The 18,827-nt window shown below is 39.6% G+C and overlaps 1 protein-coding gene across 1 annotated transcript; it reads right to left on the bottom strand.

Annotated features, from left to right (window-relative positions):
• Positions 1–17,241: 17,241 nt before the first annotated feature.
• On the bottom strand, positions 17,242–17,838 carry LOC138883344 (uncharacterized). Its single transcript, XM_070164026.1, has one exon. The coding sequence runs from the start codon at positions 17,836–17,838 to the stop codon at positions 17,242–17,244; it is 597 nt and encodes a 198-aa protein (XP_070020127.1).
• Positions 17,839–18,827: the final 989 nt, after the last annotated feature.

Here is an 18,827-nt window from a genome sequence, read left to right as displayed (position 1 = left end):
GAGATTCGGTATTTTATTTCCGGTAGAGGAAAGCAAATCGGACTATGAATGTACAGGTTTGGGTTGACGGAGTAACGAGACTTGGTATTTTCAACGATGGTGGAATTTTCATCTGTCATGTGGTGTCGTTGCCCTTGATCAAATATGTTAAGTTTTGCCGGTGTTGTGGTCTTCTTTAATTCTCCTTAGGGGCGACGTATTGTGAAATGGTATCGGAGAAGCGATTGCATGAAATAATGGAGTTTAGCCATTTTGGAATCGAATCAGTGTTTCTTGTGTTAGTGGGTCGAGAAAGATGATCTTCAGAAAAAGGTTAAAGTTGATAGCGATCTATTGGTTCAAGTTCTACAGAGATAAGTTTGATTTAAGGTTACAACTGGGCAGCGAAGGATGAGAAAGGACACGTGGGAGATGTCTTATGGTGGTTGAATTTCTAAAAGGCCGGGTGTAAGAAGCAGAAGTCGAGTGGTTGCTTAAAGGAGTGGGTTTGACCAAAGTGGCAGAGTGGCAAAGTGGCATAAGGGTTCTGTGATAGGATGACTACACACATTTAGAAAAGTTTAGAGTGATTTGGGATTCATGGTGGACAGGGTCTAGGTCTACGGACTTAGTTTGGGAATATTGGCTATTATACGACGGGAGTTGGGATACGACAGGAAGGAGTTGCTTGATACGAAGAAGGATACAACATGACTTTGGGTTGGAATGTATTGTCACACTTTTAGTGATGTCAGTGGAAGTGAACGAACTTGTACAGCTGGTGAATGAGCACGGGCTCAGGATGAGTTACTGATTTCATAGTAATTGTACATAGTGCAACGATGTTGGAAGATGTCCGCATGTAATTTCCACCAGTGGGTTATCTCCTATGAGCATTTTAGAGATCGCGTGGTGTTGATGAAGCTTCTACGAAGAATTCTACTGGCTATCTAGTAAAAGGACGAATATGTAAATGTGGCTGGTAATTCAGAGTGTTCATAAAGGGTTTAACGGAAGGATTTTTAGAAATTTAGCAGGTTAATTGTGCAGGATTAGGTAAACGATGAAGAAAGAATCTTGGTGGGTTCCAGAGTAATGCAATAGTATCTTCAAGCTAAGTGGGAGAGCCCCACCGTCTACGGATTGATTGCGTGGTTGTTTACTTGTGAGGTTTCTGGTTATCGGCATATCGGTGGGTTATTACGAATAAGGAAAGAGAACATCAATGGTAATTTGAGAAAAGTATTTGAAGAACGTGTGCTATAATTGGCCTTATCGATTCACGTTCAGGCTTTGGGAAGACTCATAATTTATGCTTCATGTAAAGATGAGTTACAAGGAAGGTGATTCGGCCGGGTGCTTCTTTGAGAGGGTGTTCATGTGATAGCAGAGCCTTGGAGTTTATTATATTCGGTACCAAGTCAGAGTGGGTGACTCAACAACTGTCCTAGTGAATTCAAAAATTAAAGTGTGGTGCCTAAGGATTTCGAGTCCGTAGTATGGTTAAGTTTTGAGTTTTTGCAGCGGATTATGAAAGGGACTTGGAGTGTTCCATGTTATCTTCGGCCTGTGATGTAGCATTGGAAAAATGGGAGAAAATGACTTCAGAATCGTAGGGAAATTATCAGAATAGGTGTACCAGTTGAGGATGCGAATATGCATACAAGGAAGGTATGAGATGGTTCGTGGGTTTTGAGACAACGTGGTCTCGTGAAATAAGGTTACACTGGATGAGTGCGGATCTGGGTTCGTTATGTTTTGAACGGAGCTGTCATTATTTTTAAGGCAAGTCTAAGGTAAATTAGAAGGAGTCGGATTGGTTAGCAATGGTTGAATTGGCATGATGGTGGCAATGATCAGCTCCTTCAGTGTTAAGTTATGCATGTCATTAGTGGTGGTACGTGCGAGGCTTGACGGCCGCCGTAATTGATTTTATTTGGAGCCACTTGAGTATTATGACTAGTTGAGTATAGATGGATCCCGGAAGGGTTATGGTGTTTTAGACCACTATTTGAGGTTGGTATTTTCTGCGGTTATGAGAATCCAGTCACGTGTTGCAATGATTCTCCTAAAACGAGTAAAGTGAAAGGTTTCTACAAAATGAAATGTGTATCCTATTAGTGGTTAAGGAGTTATGATGAAATTCTTGGGTTCTCGTATATTGGTAAGATAGGTGCGGTGAGCCGCATGAAATTTGAAAGTTAAGGATCAAGGTTGCGGTTTGGTGTTGACAAGGATGTCACGAGCTCGGATGAGCAGGAAAATAATTTATATGTATAGAGTAAGCTGGTATTGTCTTCAGCGTCACCTAAGGTCAATGTCTTATCTAAGAGGCTTTATGTATTGATTTGCTGATCCTTGATTCGCTTTACAACATTAGTATGGTCGATGGTATGGATATACAGACTTGTTACCTAGTGCAGAAGGTCGTGGGAGCATGTCCCATGGGAAGATTGTATAAGTGTGACATGTAGTCACTTGATTGATTGAAGATTGGAACCAAGTATGGAGATTGTGGTACTAGCGTTCATGTAGGAATTCATGCATGAAGGGCGCTCGGTTCATTTGGATGTAGATTGTGGAATTTTGTTCTGGATTTGATGGCTGTTCTTGTGTGTTATGGACACTTGAAATGTTATTATCCTAGTATGGTGCGATCATAATTGGGTTGAGGTCTGTAGATGGATCTAAATATGAATATGGGCTCTATATTAGGCCGTATATGTTCATTTCAGCATAGCACTCCTTATGGAGGAGTATTCGGATGTTGGATGTTATTTTGTCGTTGGCTATTTCGTGTAATACTATATGGTGCCATGTGAGTTGTGAAACAACTTGATAAATTTCATATGTATTGAGGTTCCGCATAGCGATGGTGTTATGTGAGCAGGATGGCTCTCGAGATTCAGATCATATATCACACCTTAGTTGTGCTTGAGTTTTGTAGTGTATGGCGCTATCTATCTCCCCAGGGATGGTATTATGTACTTAGCGTGCTTGTGGCTGATATTCAGGTATTTTGTAGTAATGAGCATTCTAGCTCAGTAAGTATCTCTTTATATAAATTTTATGTAGGGATCGGGTGGCATGTCACCACGGGTATGTTGTTTGGATCAGGGTTGCACGCCGCAACAATGTGATGTTGAGTATAGTCCCCTATATCTATTTATGTGTGTTTTGTTTCCCATTGTTTTAGGAAGGATCATAACACCTTTTCGGTTGTCTAATTAGTTACGTGGGTTGAATGGTCCCTTCATAGTTTGTTTTCCTTATGTATCACATTCAAGTTGGTAGCTTGTTGGCATATTGGTGTCATATGAGACTTTTGGTTGTGTCTAGTGTGGCTTATGACCTGAGCAGCTCGTAATGGGTGAGACGAGGTTATTAGATCTATGATCAGTGTGATCGGATTATATGGAGCATATTAAAGAGCATATATCGTTGTTTGGTTCATAATGAGGTAATGGTTCCTGTCATGAGGAGAGACTGAGCAATTTGTTGGCTTGGAAGTTGGTTATGAATTTCTACACATATCTTCCATCGTGGAGGTTATTTCAAGAGTTGGAACAAGACTTATATATGTCATGAGGTGCATTGTGAGCATCAGATTCGTGAAATTTTAGCTATTGTTATCAGAGGATGTTATTAAGGTCATGCGAAGTATGCGGTGCATGGTGTGAATTCAACAAAGGTATGCAGTCATGTTCTGGTACATCGTGTGGTGATTGATATGATGTTCGTATGTTGGAAGCAGACCTGGCAAAGAATTTCGGATGTTGGAATTAGGCTCTAAGTCTTATTTGCCTAAATAAAAGGAAGAATCTTCAGGTTTGGTCGGGTTAATGTAACCAACTGAGTTGTGGTAGCACGGGTAGGTGCTCGAGGGTTAAACACTGATTTTAGACAACTCTAGAGCAGTTCTTAGCACGTTCAAGGATGCACGTTTGTTTAAGTGGGAGAGAATGTAACGACCCGATCGGTCATTTTGAGCTCTAACATGTCGTTTAGCAGTTTGAGGCTATGAGTATTCTCATTTCAGGTACTATGACTTGTACGCGTGGTCGAAATTAGAATTTCAGAAGTTCAGAGTTGATTTGGAAAGAAAATCCTCATTTCGGAAGCTTTAAAATGGATGAATTGACTAAGGTTGGATTTTTGAATAAACGACTTCAGAATCGGGATTGGAAGGTTCCAACAGGTTTGCATGATGATTTCGGACTTGGGTGAATGTCCGGATCAGGTTTAGGATGACCCGGGAGCATTTTAGCGTCTATTGTGGAAGTTGGCATTTTCGAAGAATTTCATAAATTTGGGTTGAAGTGCATTTCAATGTTATCGATCTCCATTTGGAATTTCGAGTCTGGGAATAGCTCCATATGGTGATTCTGGTATTGGGAGCACATCTAGATGTGGATTTGGAAGTTCGTAGGTCATTTTGGAGTTATTTGGCAAAAGTTAGAAATTTGAAGGTTTTTGAGAAGTTTGACCGGGAGTGGATTTTTTGATATCGGGGTCGGATTCTGATTTCGGAAGTTAAAGTAGGCCCGTAATGTCGAGTGTGACTTGTGTACAAAATTTGAGTCAATCAGACGTGATTTGATAGGTTTCGAGATCGAATGTAGAAGTTTGAAGTTCTAAAGTTCATTAAGCTTGAATTGGAGTGCAATTCATGGTTTTAGTGTTGTTTGATGTGATTTGAGGCCTAGAGCAGGTCCACACTATATTTTGGAACTAGTTAGTGTGATTGGATGGGGTCCCGGTGGCCTCGGGTGGATTCCGAATGATTAACCTATTGAATTTGGCCTTATGGAGGTGTTGAAGCTGCTGCCTTCCAGTGTAACCGAACTGCGAGGTTAGGGACGCAGAAGTGAGTTAGGCTGGAGATGGCTGGGAACACAGATGCAATCGAGTTCCGCAAAAGCGGGACCATACCTGTGCGCGTGGAGCAGCAGAAGCAAAGGCACGGAAGCGAATGGGGGCCGCAGATGCGGAGTTGAGGGGTTTGGAGGAGGACCGCAGAAGCGGTATGTTGGCCACACCTATAGAATAGTAGAAGCGATCAAGTGACCGCAGGTGAAGTGCGAAAGGTTGCTGGGCAGATTCTTTAAAGGGCGAGATTTGGCTCTTCTTCTCTCATTTTTCCACTAGGTTGGGGCGATTTTGGAGAGCTCCAAAGGGAAATTTTCATCAAGAAACACAACGTAAGTGATTCCCCTTTATAATATAAATTAAATACATGGTTTGTAGGAGGATTTCAACATGAAAATTAGTAGAAATTTGGGGTTTTAGTGGAAAAAACCTATAATTTATATTTTTGGATTTTAATGACGATTTTGGACATGGAAATTGGAATAAATTATATATTTGTGTTCGTGGTACTATGGGTAAAGTTTATCTTCGAAAATTTTCGGAATCCGAGCATGTGGGCCCGATGGCAATTTTTCGACTTTTCGATCGGCGTTAGAAATTGTTATAAATTGGATTATAATGGGTATTAGAGTATATCTTTATGGGTCTGCACATTTATTGGCTAGTTTTGGAGTGTTGGTCATCGGTTTGAGTCGTCGGAAGGGCTTGGGAGCCGGTTATGGAGCTTCGGAGAGAGGTAAGTCTCCTTTCTAACCTTGTAGAGGGAATTAACCCCATAGGTAAACTAAATTAATATGTGCTTCCAATTTGTAGGGGGATACATACGCACGAGGTGACGAGAGTCGGTGCGTAGCTACTATTATGCTTATGTCTGGGTAGTCTAGGACCCAAATCATGTTATATTCGCGATGCTTGCATCCTACTTGTTAATTTAACCGTTTATAACATATTGGAACTTGATAAAGGAATTTCAAAAGGTTAAAATTCACCTACTTGGGTTTTGGACAGGTCACTTGACTGTTAATGAGAATTGATATTTCTTAGAATATTAAACCTAAATAATTTCTTGATTTGTTGTTTGAATGTGTTTATCTTTTGTGGAACGGACCGAACGCCTCGGCAGATTAAATAAATGCATCTATGATTTGCGCCGTTCGATCCTCTGGCAGTGCACAATTTAAATATTATATTGTATGGGACTGTACGACCTCGACATGATTTGCGCATGATTGAATTGATTGCTTTGGCATTGATAATAAATGATATTGCCTCGTTGGCCTGTGATAAATTGATAAATGATGAAAATAAAATTGGAAACCTCCTATTAACAAAATAATTGTTTACTTGTTTCATGTTATTGAGTTTATAGTCGTTTTATAAAATCCATGATTAATTATATTATCAGCATATTATTGTTGGCCATAGTAAGTGTCGGAGTCGACCTCTCGTCACTACTTCTTCGAGATTAGACTGGATATTTATTGGGTACGCGTTGTTTTCATACTCATACTACACTTTTTGTACATTTTATTGTACAGGCACATGTATGTCTAGTGGCCTAGTGGGCAGCGTGGTTGATACATGGACTTAGGTGAGCTGCATCTTATGTTGCGATCCGCAATTAGCAGAGTCTCCTTCAGAGTATTTGTATTTTCTTTCCTTTCCAATGCTGTATTCTAGATAGTTATTGTATTTTATTTTATTTCTTAGTTAAATGCCCATGCACTAGTGACACCGGGTTCTGGATAATTATGAGATTATTTAGTATTGAGATGGTTAATCACATTATTATTTACTTCAAAATTTCAATCTACTACTGTTTAATTGAAGGAAAACTATAAATTTCAAAAAGATTAAAATGAGACCTAAGCTAAGTATTTAGTGTTGGATTGCCTGACAGCGGTGTCCCGCTCCATCACGACCTTGAATGGATTTTGGGTTATGACAATTTACTGACTCCCTCTAAAAGTTTCTGACGCTTGATTAGATGCACGTCTCTCCACATTTAATTCCCCAAACACAGGTAATCCCATGATTTAGCAATACTTTCGCCGATTCTCGAGGTAATGATGGCCACGATTTTAGCTGCCTATTCCTTTACTTATACGCTTTCATCTTCTTCTCTTCCACTTTATAATTTTTTGAACTCTCTCAAACTTTCTTTACTCAACTCTCTCTTACTTTTAACCTCCTTCTTCAGAGAAATCCTTACTTCCTTCTACTAACTATGGCCTCCTTTTCCAGAAACTCTAGTTCTTCAAAAGAACAAAGACAACACTGATGATGATGCTCCTCCTACGGTGAGCACCATTATCCCTAAAAATATTACTACGACTAAGGAATTCGAAGAGAAGTTCCCTTTTGCTAACTCCTGCACATGGGTTGTTGGTGTATACCCTTCTTCAATCCGTCCTTTTAGCATCACTATTGTGAAGGAAGACTATGGTTGCCATGACTTGAACATCATCTCTCTCGACATAGCGGAGCAGATAACATTCCCCAAAAAGGGGTTTACATATGTTTTGTTACGCGGCGCCTTCCTGAGATTCCTTGTAAGGGCGACGTAAACCTAAGTAACTGATGTCATTGCAGTTACTATCTGCCAACTAAGGTCCCCTCCGTACGCTAGACGAGTTATCAGTGCCGTAGGGGAAAACCAATGTCAAGAGCAGTTGAGAGAACATAAATGAGAATTGATAATGAAAGAAAGCTTGATTGCATTAATGAAAGCTATTACAGAAAGGCAACGTGGTGTCGAGGGGGAGAGATACCAGTACAGAGAATTGTTTGCTTGCTAGAAAGTTTTGAATGCTTGATCTCCCCTAATAATGCTTAAAAAAAATAAACCAAAGCTAGACGACTAGACTTGATTAAGCTAGAGAAACATAATGGAAGTACATGGAATAAACTACTTTATATTTAGAATGAAAAGGACTTAGTTTTCCACAAGGTAGAAACAGGTCCGTTGTCAGCAGCATTGTCTTTGGCATCAGGGTTTGCGCTCGCGACATTGTCTGCGCGTGCGGTGCTGTTAGCATCTGCCTGCGGCTGGGCGCTGGCGAGGTATATTGGTGGGGATACATAGGCACCTTTACGCTTGTCACTTGGCACAACTAAGAACACGGGCCATCCGTGGTGCTAGGCATTGGGTGGCTTGACAGGATGCCATGGGGCGCGCCCAAGGGGTCATGGGGAATGGTTGGAAAGCCGCCCATGACATTCTCTGTCACGACCCAAACCGAAGGGCCGCGACAGGCACCCGGTGCCTTACTCAACCGAGTACCAACGTAACATATCTTTCTTAACATGTTATCATGAGTAAATGAGCTAGAAAACCCGTCATGAGATAACAAGAATAAAACATAAGGGAATACTCAACATATGAAGACCCAACATGATATACAAACTAATATATGTGACATACGGGCCTACAAGGCCGACATGACCATTAGTAAACTCGAAACATAGGGCGACAAGGCCATACGATTATCCATACACCTGACATCTGTCTACAAGCCTCTAAGAGTACATAAAATCATAAAGCTCGGGACAGGGCACCGCCATACTAATCAATACATATCCAAAACATACTGACCAAATAGGCAACTCTGGAGCAAATGGAGTGCACCAACACCTTCGCTGAGCTGATAATCTACTAGGAGGACTGTCAACCTATCAATCGAGACCTGCGGGCATGAAATGCAGCGTCCCCAGGCAAAAGGGACGTCAGTACAAATAAAGTACCGAGTATGTTAGGCAGGAAAGCTTAAACAAGAACAATAATGTAAAGAGAGAGATAGAGGAGATACAACCTGTAACATCTGAGTGCCTCTGGGGGTTACTGATATGAAATGGATAATACATATATATACATAAACTTTTTAAAACATTCGCCTCTGTGGGCATCATCATCATCATATCGTACCTGACCTCAAAGAGGACTCGGTAAAAGCGTACCCGACCATCATAAGGTTCGGTAGAATCTTACCCGGCCACGTGGAGCTCGGTAAACCCAACTGATCAGTGGTTGTACAATAGGTGCCGTACCCGGCCGACTATAGAGCGGTTTGGTAGAGTAAAATAGATACTATATATAATGCATGCTAGACTCATGGAATCACCTTCTAAACCTTTTGGAGTGACTTAAGAACACTATGGACATCCATACCCTCAATATGAACCTTAGTAGGATTCAAGGATCATACACACTTGCTTAGAATAATTTTATAAGGAAAGAACAACATGGACAACCTTAGTTGCTAGGAGTAGATCCGTTATGAAGTAGCGTATTCATTTCACTTTAGATCATGCCAAAAGAAAGAAGAAAGTGCCTTAACATACCTTAAACCCATTGAGTCCTTAATCACTTCCAAGAAACTCTTCAAACAAGTCAACTCAATCTATCATAGTATAAGGAGATTCAAAATCAGTGCTGAGCAATGGCTAAGTCTATAACTTAAGCTAGTAGCTCGTTTAGGTAAATTTTGGCAGCATCTCCCTTGTAACAAGGGCCTCCTCCAATACCATATACAAACAACAATGACTAGAGCAATCCATCAATACATAATTATCAATATCAAGACACAATATAACAACAACAAGTCACAACTACATTATGACGAGCTGCAAGCTCCGATTGGAATCCGTATACCCCTTATCAATCCTTATAGACTTCTTACTTCAACATAAAAGTATCATTAACTTGATAATGAAGTCATTAATCAATGATTCCAGCCTTATACCATATATTTATAACAACGAAAATAATCCACAACTTCAACTATCCCCAACTAGCAACTTTATTCACTAGTTCATGTCTAGCCCATCCATTTAACTTAATCAATATCAAGATAACCTTAGGCACAAGCAAGAACACAATATACATACCTCCTACAGTAACTTCAAGTCAAAATCCAAGTTATATTCATTTTACAACAACCCTTAATAGCAATACAACACCATAGAAGTGACTTAAGCTAATCCAAGTATTATCTTGTAGTTTATCATCCTAACAACTTAACCAACATACAAGAAAGATTAAGCACAATTAGTAGGCTGTTATACTCACCTTAGAAAGCAGCAAAAACTTGGAATTTTATCCAAATACAGCCCACAACAATCCTCAATGACAACACAACCTCAAAGAGGTGTTGTTCTTCACTAGAACTAAGTTTTGATGTTGAAATATGGTGTAATCACTTCAAACCCTTGTGGTATATGTTTAGGAGGGTTAGGAGAAGTTTGGATATGAATATTAGTTAAAAAATGAGCAAAAATAGGCGTCCAAATCGTTTATAAATTGAAGTAGGTCAACCACCGCCTAAGTGGGTCCCATTGGGAGCTGCTTGCGCAGTCTCGCGAAAACATGAATATCTCTCTACTCCGATATCGTATTGACAAACGGTTTAATGCGTTAGAAACTAGACTCGTAGACCTTCAATTTGGTAGGTAGAACACCCCATTATTCCAAGTATATTTGGAGAAATTCTCAGATACATTTGACCTAAATTTCAGCAAATTTATGAATGTAACTTGTGATGACCTTTGCCAACTCTTGTTCCACAACTTGCTTGCCTTCAAAATGTAGAAAATGAATATCATACGACTAAAATAACTCATAGAATAACCTCCTTATCATGTTAAGAACCCTAGTCTCACCCCAAAGTACATGTTATAACATTCCAAACTTGTCGACTTTTGACGAAACTTATTTTCTTCAATTGGTTTAGCTTCTAAGATTTCCAACCCTCTTGGTACTCGTTATTCATGATCTTAAATATTTGTAACCTCCAAGGTAACATGATTAACTTACTTTATTTTCTTCCAAATATAATCTCATTTCCGAGCTTACATCAATGACTTACGACGTACTCTCACGTATGAAAACTTGGGGTGTAACATCATTCCCCCCTTTGGAACATTCGTCCTCGAATGTTGACTGATGCGCTTATCAGTTTCATAAACTATGGCTCTTACGAATACTTTAATGCTCATCTTTCCATCTAAGCAACTGTTTTGTGAATAAATCCAAATGCTTGGGCATTCCCCCCTTTTAGGCCTCTTTGTCACGCCATGACATGTGGTCGGAATTCTTCCAACATCGTAACATTTGCTACCTTATGTCATGCAGTATGTACGACTGTGTCCTTGTATGAGCGCCTAGCGACTCATCTTCTCTTTTTCCTCCATCCTTTAGCCAATCTCTAAGCCTCACTTTATGAACATATACAGAATTATGACAAGTTGTCCCTCTAGGCATCTATAGGTGTACTGATGTCTTTCGCTTGGTACTTTATCAAACTTAAGACTATTTCTATCTCTTGTTTCATAGCCTTGTATATCTATCCTTATGGATTTACTACATCTAGGTAGGTTATACTATACCATAAAACTTACTTCGGTTTATTATTACCGAGGTTTGCTACCCAACTCCAGGTTACTCTCTCGCTGCTTATCCTATATGTATAAATCTAAGTCCTTTAGTGCTTCCTCATTATTATTCATCTAAGAATAACAAACAAATCTCATCTCGAACTTTGGAACTTGTACCCATCTATTGTTTATTCACCTTAATGTTGATCTATAATCTATCACTGATAACTTGCAACCTCTTACGTAATACACTGTCACTAGGGCTCACATCTTATCGGGGAACATATGAAGTGATTTTCCTGATCCACCTAGGGATAATACTATACTCCAATAACCATATTTCATTGCATCCCAACGCGATTCATCTTATGGGGGTATTCTAATCCCGTGCAATTAATGAAATCCCTTTCTCGTTAAATCATTACTCAATCAAAGGCCTAAGAATCATCCTCTTATCTATCACAATTACACCCTTATTCTACCGCCAGGGCAGCATTCCATCTCTTCTAAATGCACCTAGTCTCAGACTCCTCTGTGTTCATTCAGGCTGTACCGAGCTTTTTATTACATATGGAAATCATCAGCTCCCTTGTTTTGATGGGTTTAATCCCGAGGACATACATATTCTCGTCACCTTCTCACTCACCTTTTCATATCCTTACTCCTATCTACCTAAAACCTTGTTGCTCTACAATACTTTACCTTAGGACCTACACCGATCTATTTATACTACTCGCAACCTTCCTTCAACTTGCTAGCACCATAAATTTCCTTTCGTGCCTTCTCAGTTGTCCTTAAATGTAAGCAATTACTTTTGCTGGTCGTTCTATCACTTGTTGCATGAATACTTGGCTTGTCATTTTGCCCACGAATACTATAATTTCCTGTACCTCATATGATCTCAAACATCACCTTTGATGGCTTTTTTTTTTTACCATTCATTAGCCATGATAGGTGCCACTTTCTTATGGAGTGTATACAATATTGTAGTGAGACTATTGTTACAGGATCATTTACTCTTTAGCTCACTATGCTTAGGTGGAAACCTTCTTCCTTATTTCCTCAGCTAGTCTTTCATTATAGTACTTAGGGAGACCTTCTGGTTCTTGTAAAGTTGCGAGCTTGATATATCGTACACCCGAAGGTAATTTTCGTTATTCTTACTCGCCTATAATAATCCTTAGTTACATAAATTTATGCCTTTGTGCTCGTAGGGTTACTTCTAAGCTCAAATTTTTATTGTCTCCTTAGTGGCACTCTCTCTTATTTTCATAAACCTTAAAAATGGTACCTTTAACTGCCTCAACTCCTATCTGAAATTTTTTTCAAATGATTATGATCTCGTATCTACGAGACTGAATTCACTATGCTGCGATTCACTACATTTATCTTGCATGATCTATTGATTTATCTGTGACCTCTTGTCTAGCCATAATTGGGCTCTTCCTGAATCAACTACTAATTACTCGTTGGTCCATTCTCATATATATATTCCGTATAATCCCTCTTGGTATATATCCTTTGTCTTAACTTATCTCTCGCCACTAGCTCTTGATGTATCAAGTGTCCATTCACACTTATTTATCAATAACATCCTGGCCGAAAACTTTTACTGCCTCTCTCCGGTGTCGTGCTTGTATTATGTTCTGGAGTCGCAACATATCTGCAGGAACTGAATAAATGCAACATCATCCCTTTCTCCTTTTTACCACATTCTTTCTTTACCATTCCATAGTTAACTGAACCGCTTAACTCTGACTTAATATCATATCACACCATATTCCCCCATTTAGGGGAGTACTAAGATTTAGTACTACGACGATCTACCTATAGTTGTTTTACCTTTTCATATTTGGCGTCTTTTCACATTATCAATGAACCTTAATCACCTTATGGTAACCTTCTGTACTAGGGATAACTAAATTTCTTACGCACGAAGGTGATACCTACGGTAACTGGCACACTTAGTCCCTTAAGATTAACTCTGCTCAGAGTGCTTGCTTTAGGTAAACGACTTCCTAAATAACCTTTAAAGGTTATTCGTCCGTTGTCTATTCTATTATTGTTAGAGCACGATCTTTGAAATTCTCACGATGTCGACCATTATCAAATCCTCCGGTCCCTAATTCATGTTCGGTTTTATCTTGTTCACCAGCTCATACTGATTTTTATTACTCTGGGGTCTAACCTTTCTTCCTGGTAATCACGTTGAAGTGACCATCTCATTTTTCGAAATAAGAATATGACTTTATGGCTTATGCTCTTTTATTGCCTTAAGGCTTGTTACCTCTTGTATTTTTCTTCACTTGATTATAGACTTTGTCATCGTGTCATAATTTGATTTACTGTTATCACCCATATATCATATCTTACTCATGATGCTTCATGTATTTTCTTCTTATTCTCCGGATAATATTCTTTTTGTATATCACTTTATTCTTAAAACTTCAACAAAATGTTCTTTCCCTATAAGCTCCCCTAGCTTCATCCTTGGGAATGCCTAACATTCTTTTTTTCTACTCGGGGCTAGAGTCATACTAAGGTAAATATTTGTCCATTCTAGGATCCCACTGCCTATCTTCTGAAATTTCTGAATATTCCAGTATTCGTATCTGATTGTACTACTCTAGAGTTCACCATCTGGGTGTCTTAGAAGGAGATCTATTACCATATTTGCACCATCTTTCGGAAACATTAGTTAATGATAACAACCTATCCACAATTTTTGGGTTACTCTAACTCCAACTGGATCCTGATATCCCATCTTTCTCTTAAATAATATCTGTTAGCTCCCATAGAACATAACTGAGATGGGTGTGGCCAATTGTACTTACCTCTGTCATTGATGAAGGTACCAAAATGCTTATATTTCTCTGCCTGATTTGAAAATATTGATAATCTTCATTATCTGGGTGCCTCGTACCCCTTCACTTTACTTCTTTTACTTGTTAAAACTTGTATCTAGCTTCTGAATTCCTCATAGATTTTCACCATATTCGTGAATAGATATCCGTGCCTTAAGGCTCCTTATTAAGAAGCATACACATCTTAGTACACACATGATCTGTTGAAGACCTCATATTTACTCATCATAAGCATGATGTGAAATCGAGTTCCTCTGACTCAACTCTTCCACATCCACATGCAATCTCTTACCAACTGTCTTTGTGGATGTAGGTATCGTTGTATTACGACTAAAGTCGAATTTAGGAGTTTGAATTCTTACAACTGAGCTCTACTGCACGATCTAGAGTAAGAAGAAAGAGTGACAGACCTAAATGCCCTGTAGCCTCCTGCTTATAAGTGTGGTGCACAACACACCCATAAACAAGACTCTACTAGACACGGCTTGTAGACTCCCTAGGACAGAACTGCTCTGATACCACTTCTGTCACGACCCAAACCGAAGGGCCGCGACGGGCACCCGGTGCCTTACTCAACCGAGTACCAACGTAACATATCTTTCTTATCATGTTATCATGAGTAAATGAGCTAGAAAACTCGTCCTGAGATAACAAGAATAAAACATAAGGGAATAGTCAACATATGAAGACCCAACATGATATACAAACTAATATATGTGACATACGGGCCTATAAGGCCGACATGACCATTAGTAAACTCGAAACATAGGCCGACAAGGCCATACAATTATCCATACACCTGACATATGTCTACAAGCCTCTAAGAGTACATAAAATCATAAAGGTCGGGACAGGGCCCCGCCATATCAATCAATACATATCCAAAGCATACTGACCAAATAGGCAACTCCGGAGCAAGTGGAGTGCACCAACACCTTCGCTGAGCTGATAGCCTACTAGGAGGACTGTCAACCTATCAATCGGGACCTGCGGGCATGAAATGCAGCGTCCCCAGGCAAAAGGGACGTCATGAATAAAGTACTGAGTAAGTTAGGCAGGATATCTTAAACAATAACAGTAATGTAAAGAGAGAGATAAAGGAGATACAACCTGTAACATCTGAGTGCCTCTGGGGGTTACTGATATGAAATGCATAATACATATATATACATACACTTTTTAAAACATTCGCCTCTGTGGGCATCATCATCATCATATCGTACCTGGCCTCAAAGAGGACTTGGTAAAAGTGTACCCGACCATCATAAGGTTCGGTAGAATCGTACCCGGCCACGTGGAGCTCGGTAAACCCAATTGATCAGTGGTTGCACAATAGGTGCCGTACCCGGCCGACTATAGAGCGGCTCGGTAGAGTAAAATAGATACTATATATAATGCATGATAGACTCATGGAATCACCTTCTAAACCTTTTAGAGTGACTTAAGAACACTATGGACATCCATACCCTCAATATGAACCTTAGTAGGATTCAAGGATCATACACACTTGCTTAGAATAATTTTATAAGGAAATAACAACATGGACAACCTTAGTTGCTAGGAGTAGATCCGTTATGAAGTAGCACATTTATTTCACTTTAGATCATGCCAAAAGAAAGAAGAAAGTGCCTTAACATACCTTAAACCCGTTGAGTCCTTAATCACTTCCAAGAAACTCTTCAAACAAGTCAACTCAATCTATCATAGTATAAGGAGATTCAAAATCAGTGCTGAGCAAAGGCTAAGTCTATAACTTAAGCTAGTAGCTCGTTTACGTAAATTTTGGCAGCATCTCCCTTGTAACAAGGGCCTCCTCCAATACCATATACAAACAACAATGACCAGAGCAATCCATCAATACATAATTATCAATATCAAGACACCATATAACAACAACAAGTCACAACTACATTACGACGAGCGGCAAGCTCCGATTGGAATCCGTATACCCCTTATCAATCCTTATAGACTTCTTACTTCAACATAAAAGTATCATTAACTTGATAATGAAGTCATTAATCAATGATTCCAGCCTTATACCATATATTTATAACAACGAAAATAATCCACAACTTCAACTATCCCCAACTAGCAACTTTATTCACTAGTTCATGTCTAGCCCATCCATTTAACTTAATCAATATCAAGATAACCTTAGGCACAAGCAAGAACACAATATACATACCTCCTACAGTAACTTCAAGTCAAAATCCAAGTTATATTCATTTTACAACAACCCTTAATAGCAATACAACACCATAGAAGTGACTTAAGCTAATCCAAGTATTATCTTGTAGTTTATCATCCTAACAACTTAACCAACATACAAGAAAGATTAAGCACAATTAGTAGGCTGTTATACTCACCTTATAAAGCAGCACCAACTTGGAATTTCATCTAAATACAGCCCACAACAATCCTCAATGACAACACAACCTCAAAGAGGTGTTGTTCTTCACTAGAACTAAGTTTTGATGTTGAAATATGGTGTAATCACTTCAAACCCTTGTGGTATATGTTTAGGAGGGTTAGGAGAAGTTTGGAGACGAATATTAGTTGAAAAATGAGCAAAAATAGGCGTCCAAAACGTTTACAAATTGAAGTAGGTCAACCACCGCCTAAGTGGGTCCCATTGGGAGCTGCTTGCGCGGTCTCGCGAAAACACAAATATCTCTCTACTCCGATGTTGTATTGACAAACGGTTTAATGCGTTAGAAACTAGACTCGTAGATATTTAATTTGGTAGGTATAACACCCCATGATTCCAAGTATATTTGGAGAAATCCTCAGATACATTTGACCTAAATTTCAGCAAATTTATGAATGTAAGTTGTATGACCTTTGCCAACTCTTGTTCCACAACTTGCTTGCCTTCAAAATGTAGAAAATGAATATCATACGACTAAAATAACTCATAGAATAATCTCCTTATCATGTTAAGAACCCTAGTCTCACCCCAAAGTACATGTTATAACATTCCAAACTTGTCAATTTTTGACGAAACTTATTTTCTTCAATTGGTTTAGCTTCTAAGATTTCCATCCCTCTTGGTACTCGTTATTCATGATCTTAAATATTTGTAACCTCCAAGGTAACATGATTAACTTACTTTATTTTATTCCAAATATAAACTCATTTCCGATCTTACATCAATGACTTACGACGTACTCTCACGTATGAAAACTTGGGGTGTAACATTCTCCCACACCTGAGTTGGCGACGTCCTCGGTGCCTTACTTGCAAGATAATCTTCAATTAGGATCTTGTAGGATTTGAGGTTTGTTACCCTCTCCCAAGTATTCTCCTCTGCTTCACAGCCCTGCCATTTCACCAAGAACTCTTGGTGATCTTTCCTTGAGGAATGAATCACTCTATCATCAAGGATAGCTTCAACATGCCTTTTCCCGGTTGAATTGGGACCTCGAATACTGGGTATTGTGAGTTGGCTTTGTGAAGGATCCTCTGTGTCTTCCCAAAAAGGTTTCAGGAGGATGACATAGAAGACATGATGAATTTTCCACCAATCTGGGGTATCCACCCAGTATGCAACTTTCCCAATGTGCTTTTTAATAGACAAGGGTCCAATGTATTTTTCCAATAGGTGAGGTTCATGGACCCCCGCAAATAAGTACCGCTTTGGGATTTTGACCATCATTTTGTCTCGTACTTGGTATTCAACAAAGTGACGATTTTGATCAGTATGCCTTTTCATCCACTTTTGGGCTTTGACGAGATAGCTCCGCACTATCTCCATATTTTGCTTCCATTCTTTTGATAACTAGCAGCTCGAGGAGATTTTGACATGTTTGGTGCATTCACGGTGTGTGGGAGTAGTGGTTGCTATCCGGTAACAATTTCAAAAGCGCTTTTATTTGTACTAGATCTCTTTTGTGAATTGAAACACAGTTGAGCAGCATCCAGAAGCTTCACCCAATTCTTTCTCCGATCCGATTACAAAGTGGCGGAGATAATCCTCTAACATACCATTGAACCATTCCATCTGGCCATTAGATTGTGGATGAAAACTTGAGTTGTGACTCAATTTTGACCTAAGGCACTTAAAGAGTTGGGTCTAAAAGTTGCTAGTGAAGCGTGAGTCGCGATCACTAACAATGTCTTTGGGCAGGCCCCAATATTTGATGACAGGAGAGAAGAAGCGTCGAGCTGTATATTCTGTTGATATATATTGTGGGGCTGCAATAAAGATGGAACACTTGGAAAACCGATCCACCACAACCAAGATGGTTGTAAGATCTCCGACCTTGGGCAATTTAGTGATGAAATACAGGGAAACGCTTTCCCAAGGTCTCTTTGGGACATCTAGTGGTTCCAAGAGTCCCACTTGTGTCAAGCGGTCCGACTTGACCTTCTGGCATACTAGACAAGTCTTCACATACTGAGCGACGTCATCGGTCATTTGAGGCCAATAATATGCACAGCAAAGCAACGCCATGGCGTGTTCCTCACTGGGATGGCCGGCCCACAGAGTATCATGACATTCTGCTAGAAGAGTCCTTCGTAGATATCCTCCTTTAGGAAAGTAAAGTCTGTTCCCTTTCACTTTTAGAAAACTATCTTCCATGTAGAACTGGCGGGTCTTGCCCTGTCCTACCAAATCAACCAAATACTGTGCAGCAGGATCCTTGATGAGTAGATCCTATATTTGGTCCTTGATGAAGGTGGCTACTTAGCTCCCCCTTAGGGTGGCGAGTAGAGATACCGATGCTAGATCAGCTCTCCAAC

The sequence above is a fragment of the Nicotiana sylvestris genome, chromosome 12, assembly GCF_000393655.2.
Source record: "Nicotiana sylvestris chromosome 12, ASM39365v2, whole genome shotgun sequence".
In the NCBI taxonomy this organism is placed as follows: domain Eukaryota; kingdom Viridiplantae; phylum Streptophyta; class Magnoliopsida; order Solanales; family Solanaceae; genus Nicotiana; species Nicotiana sylvestris.
This window is presented reverse-complemented; position numbering and strand designations above follow the sequence as displayed.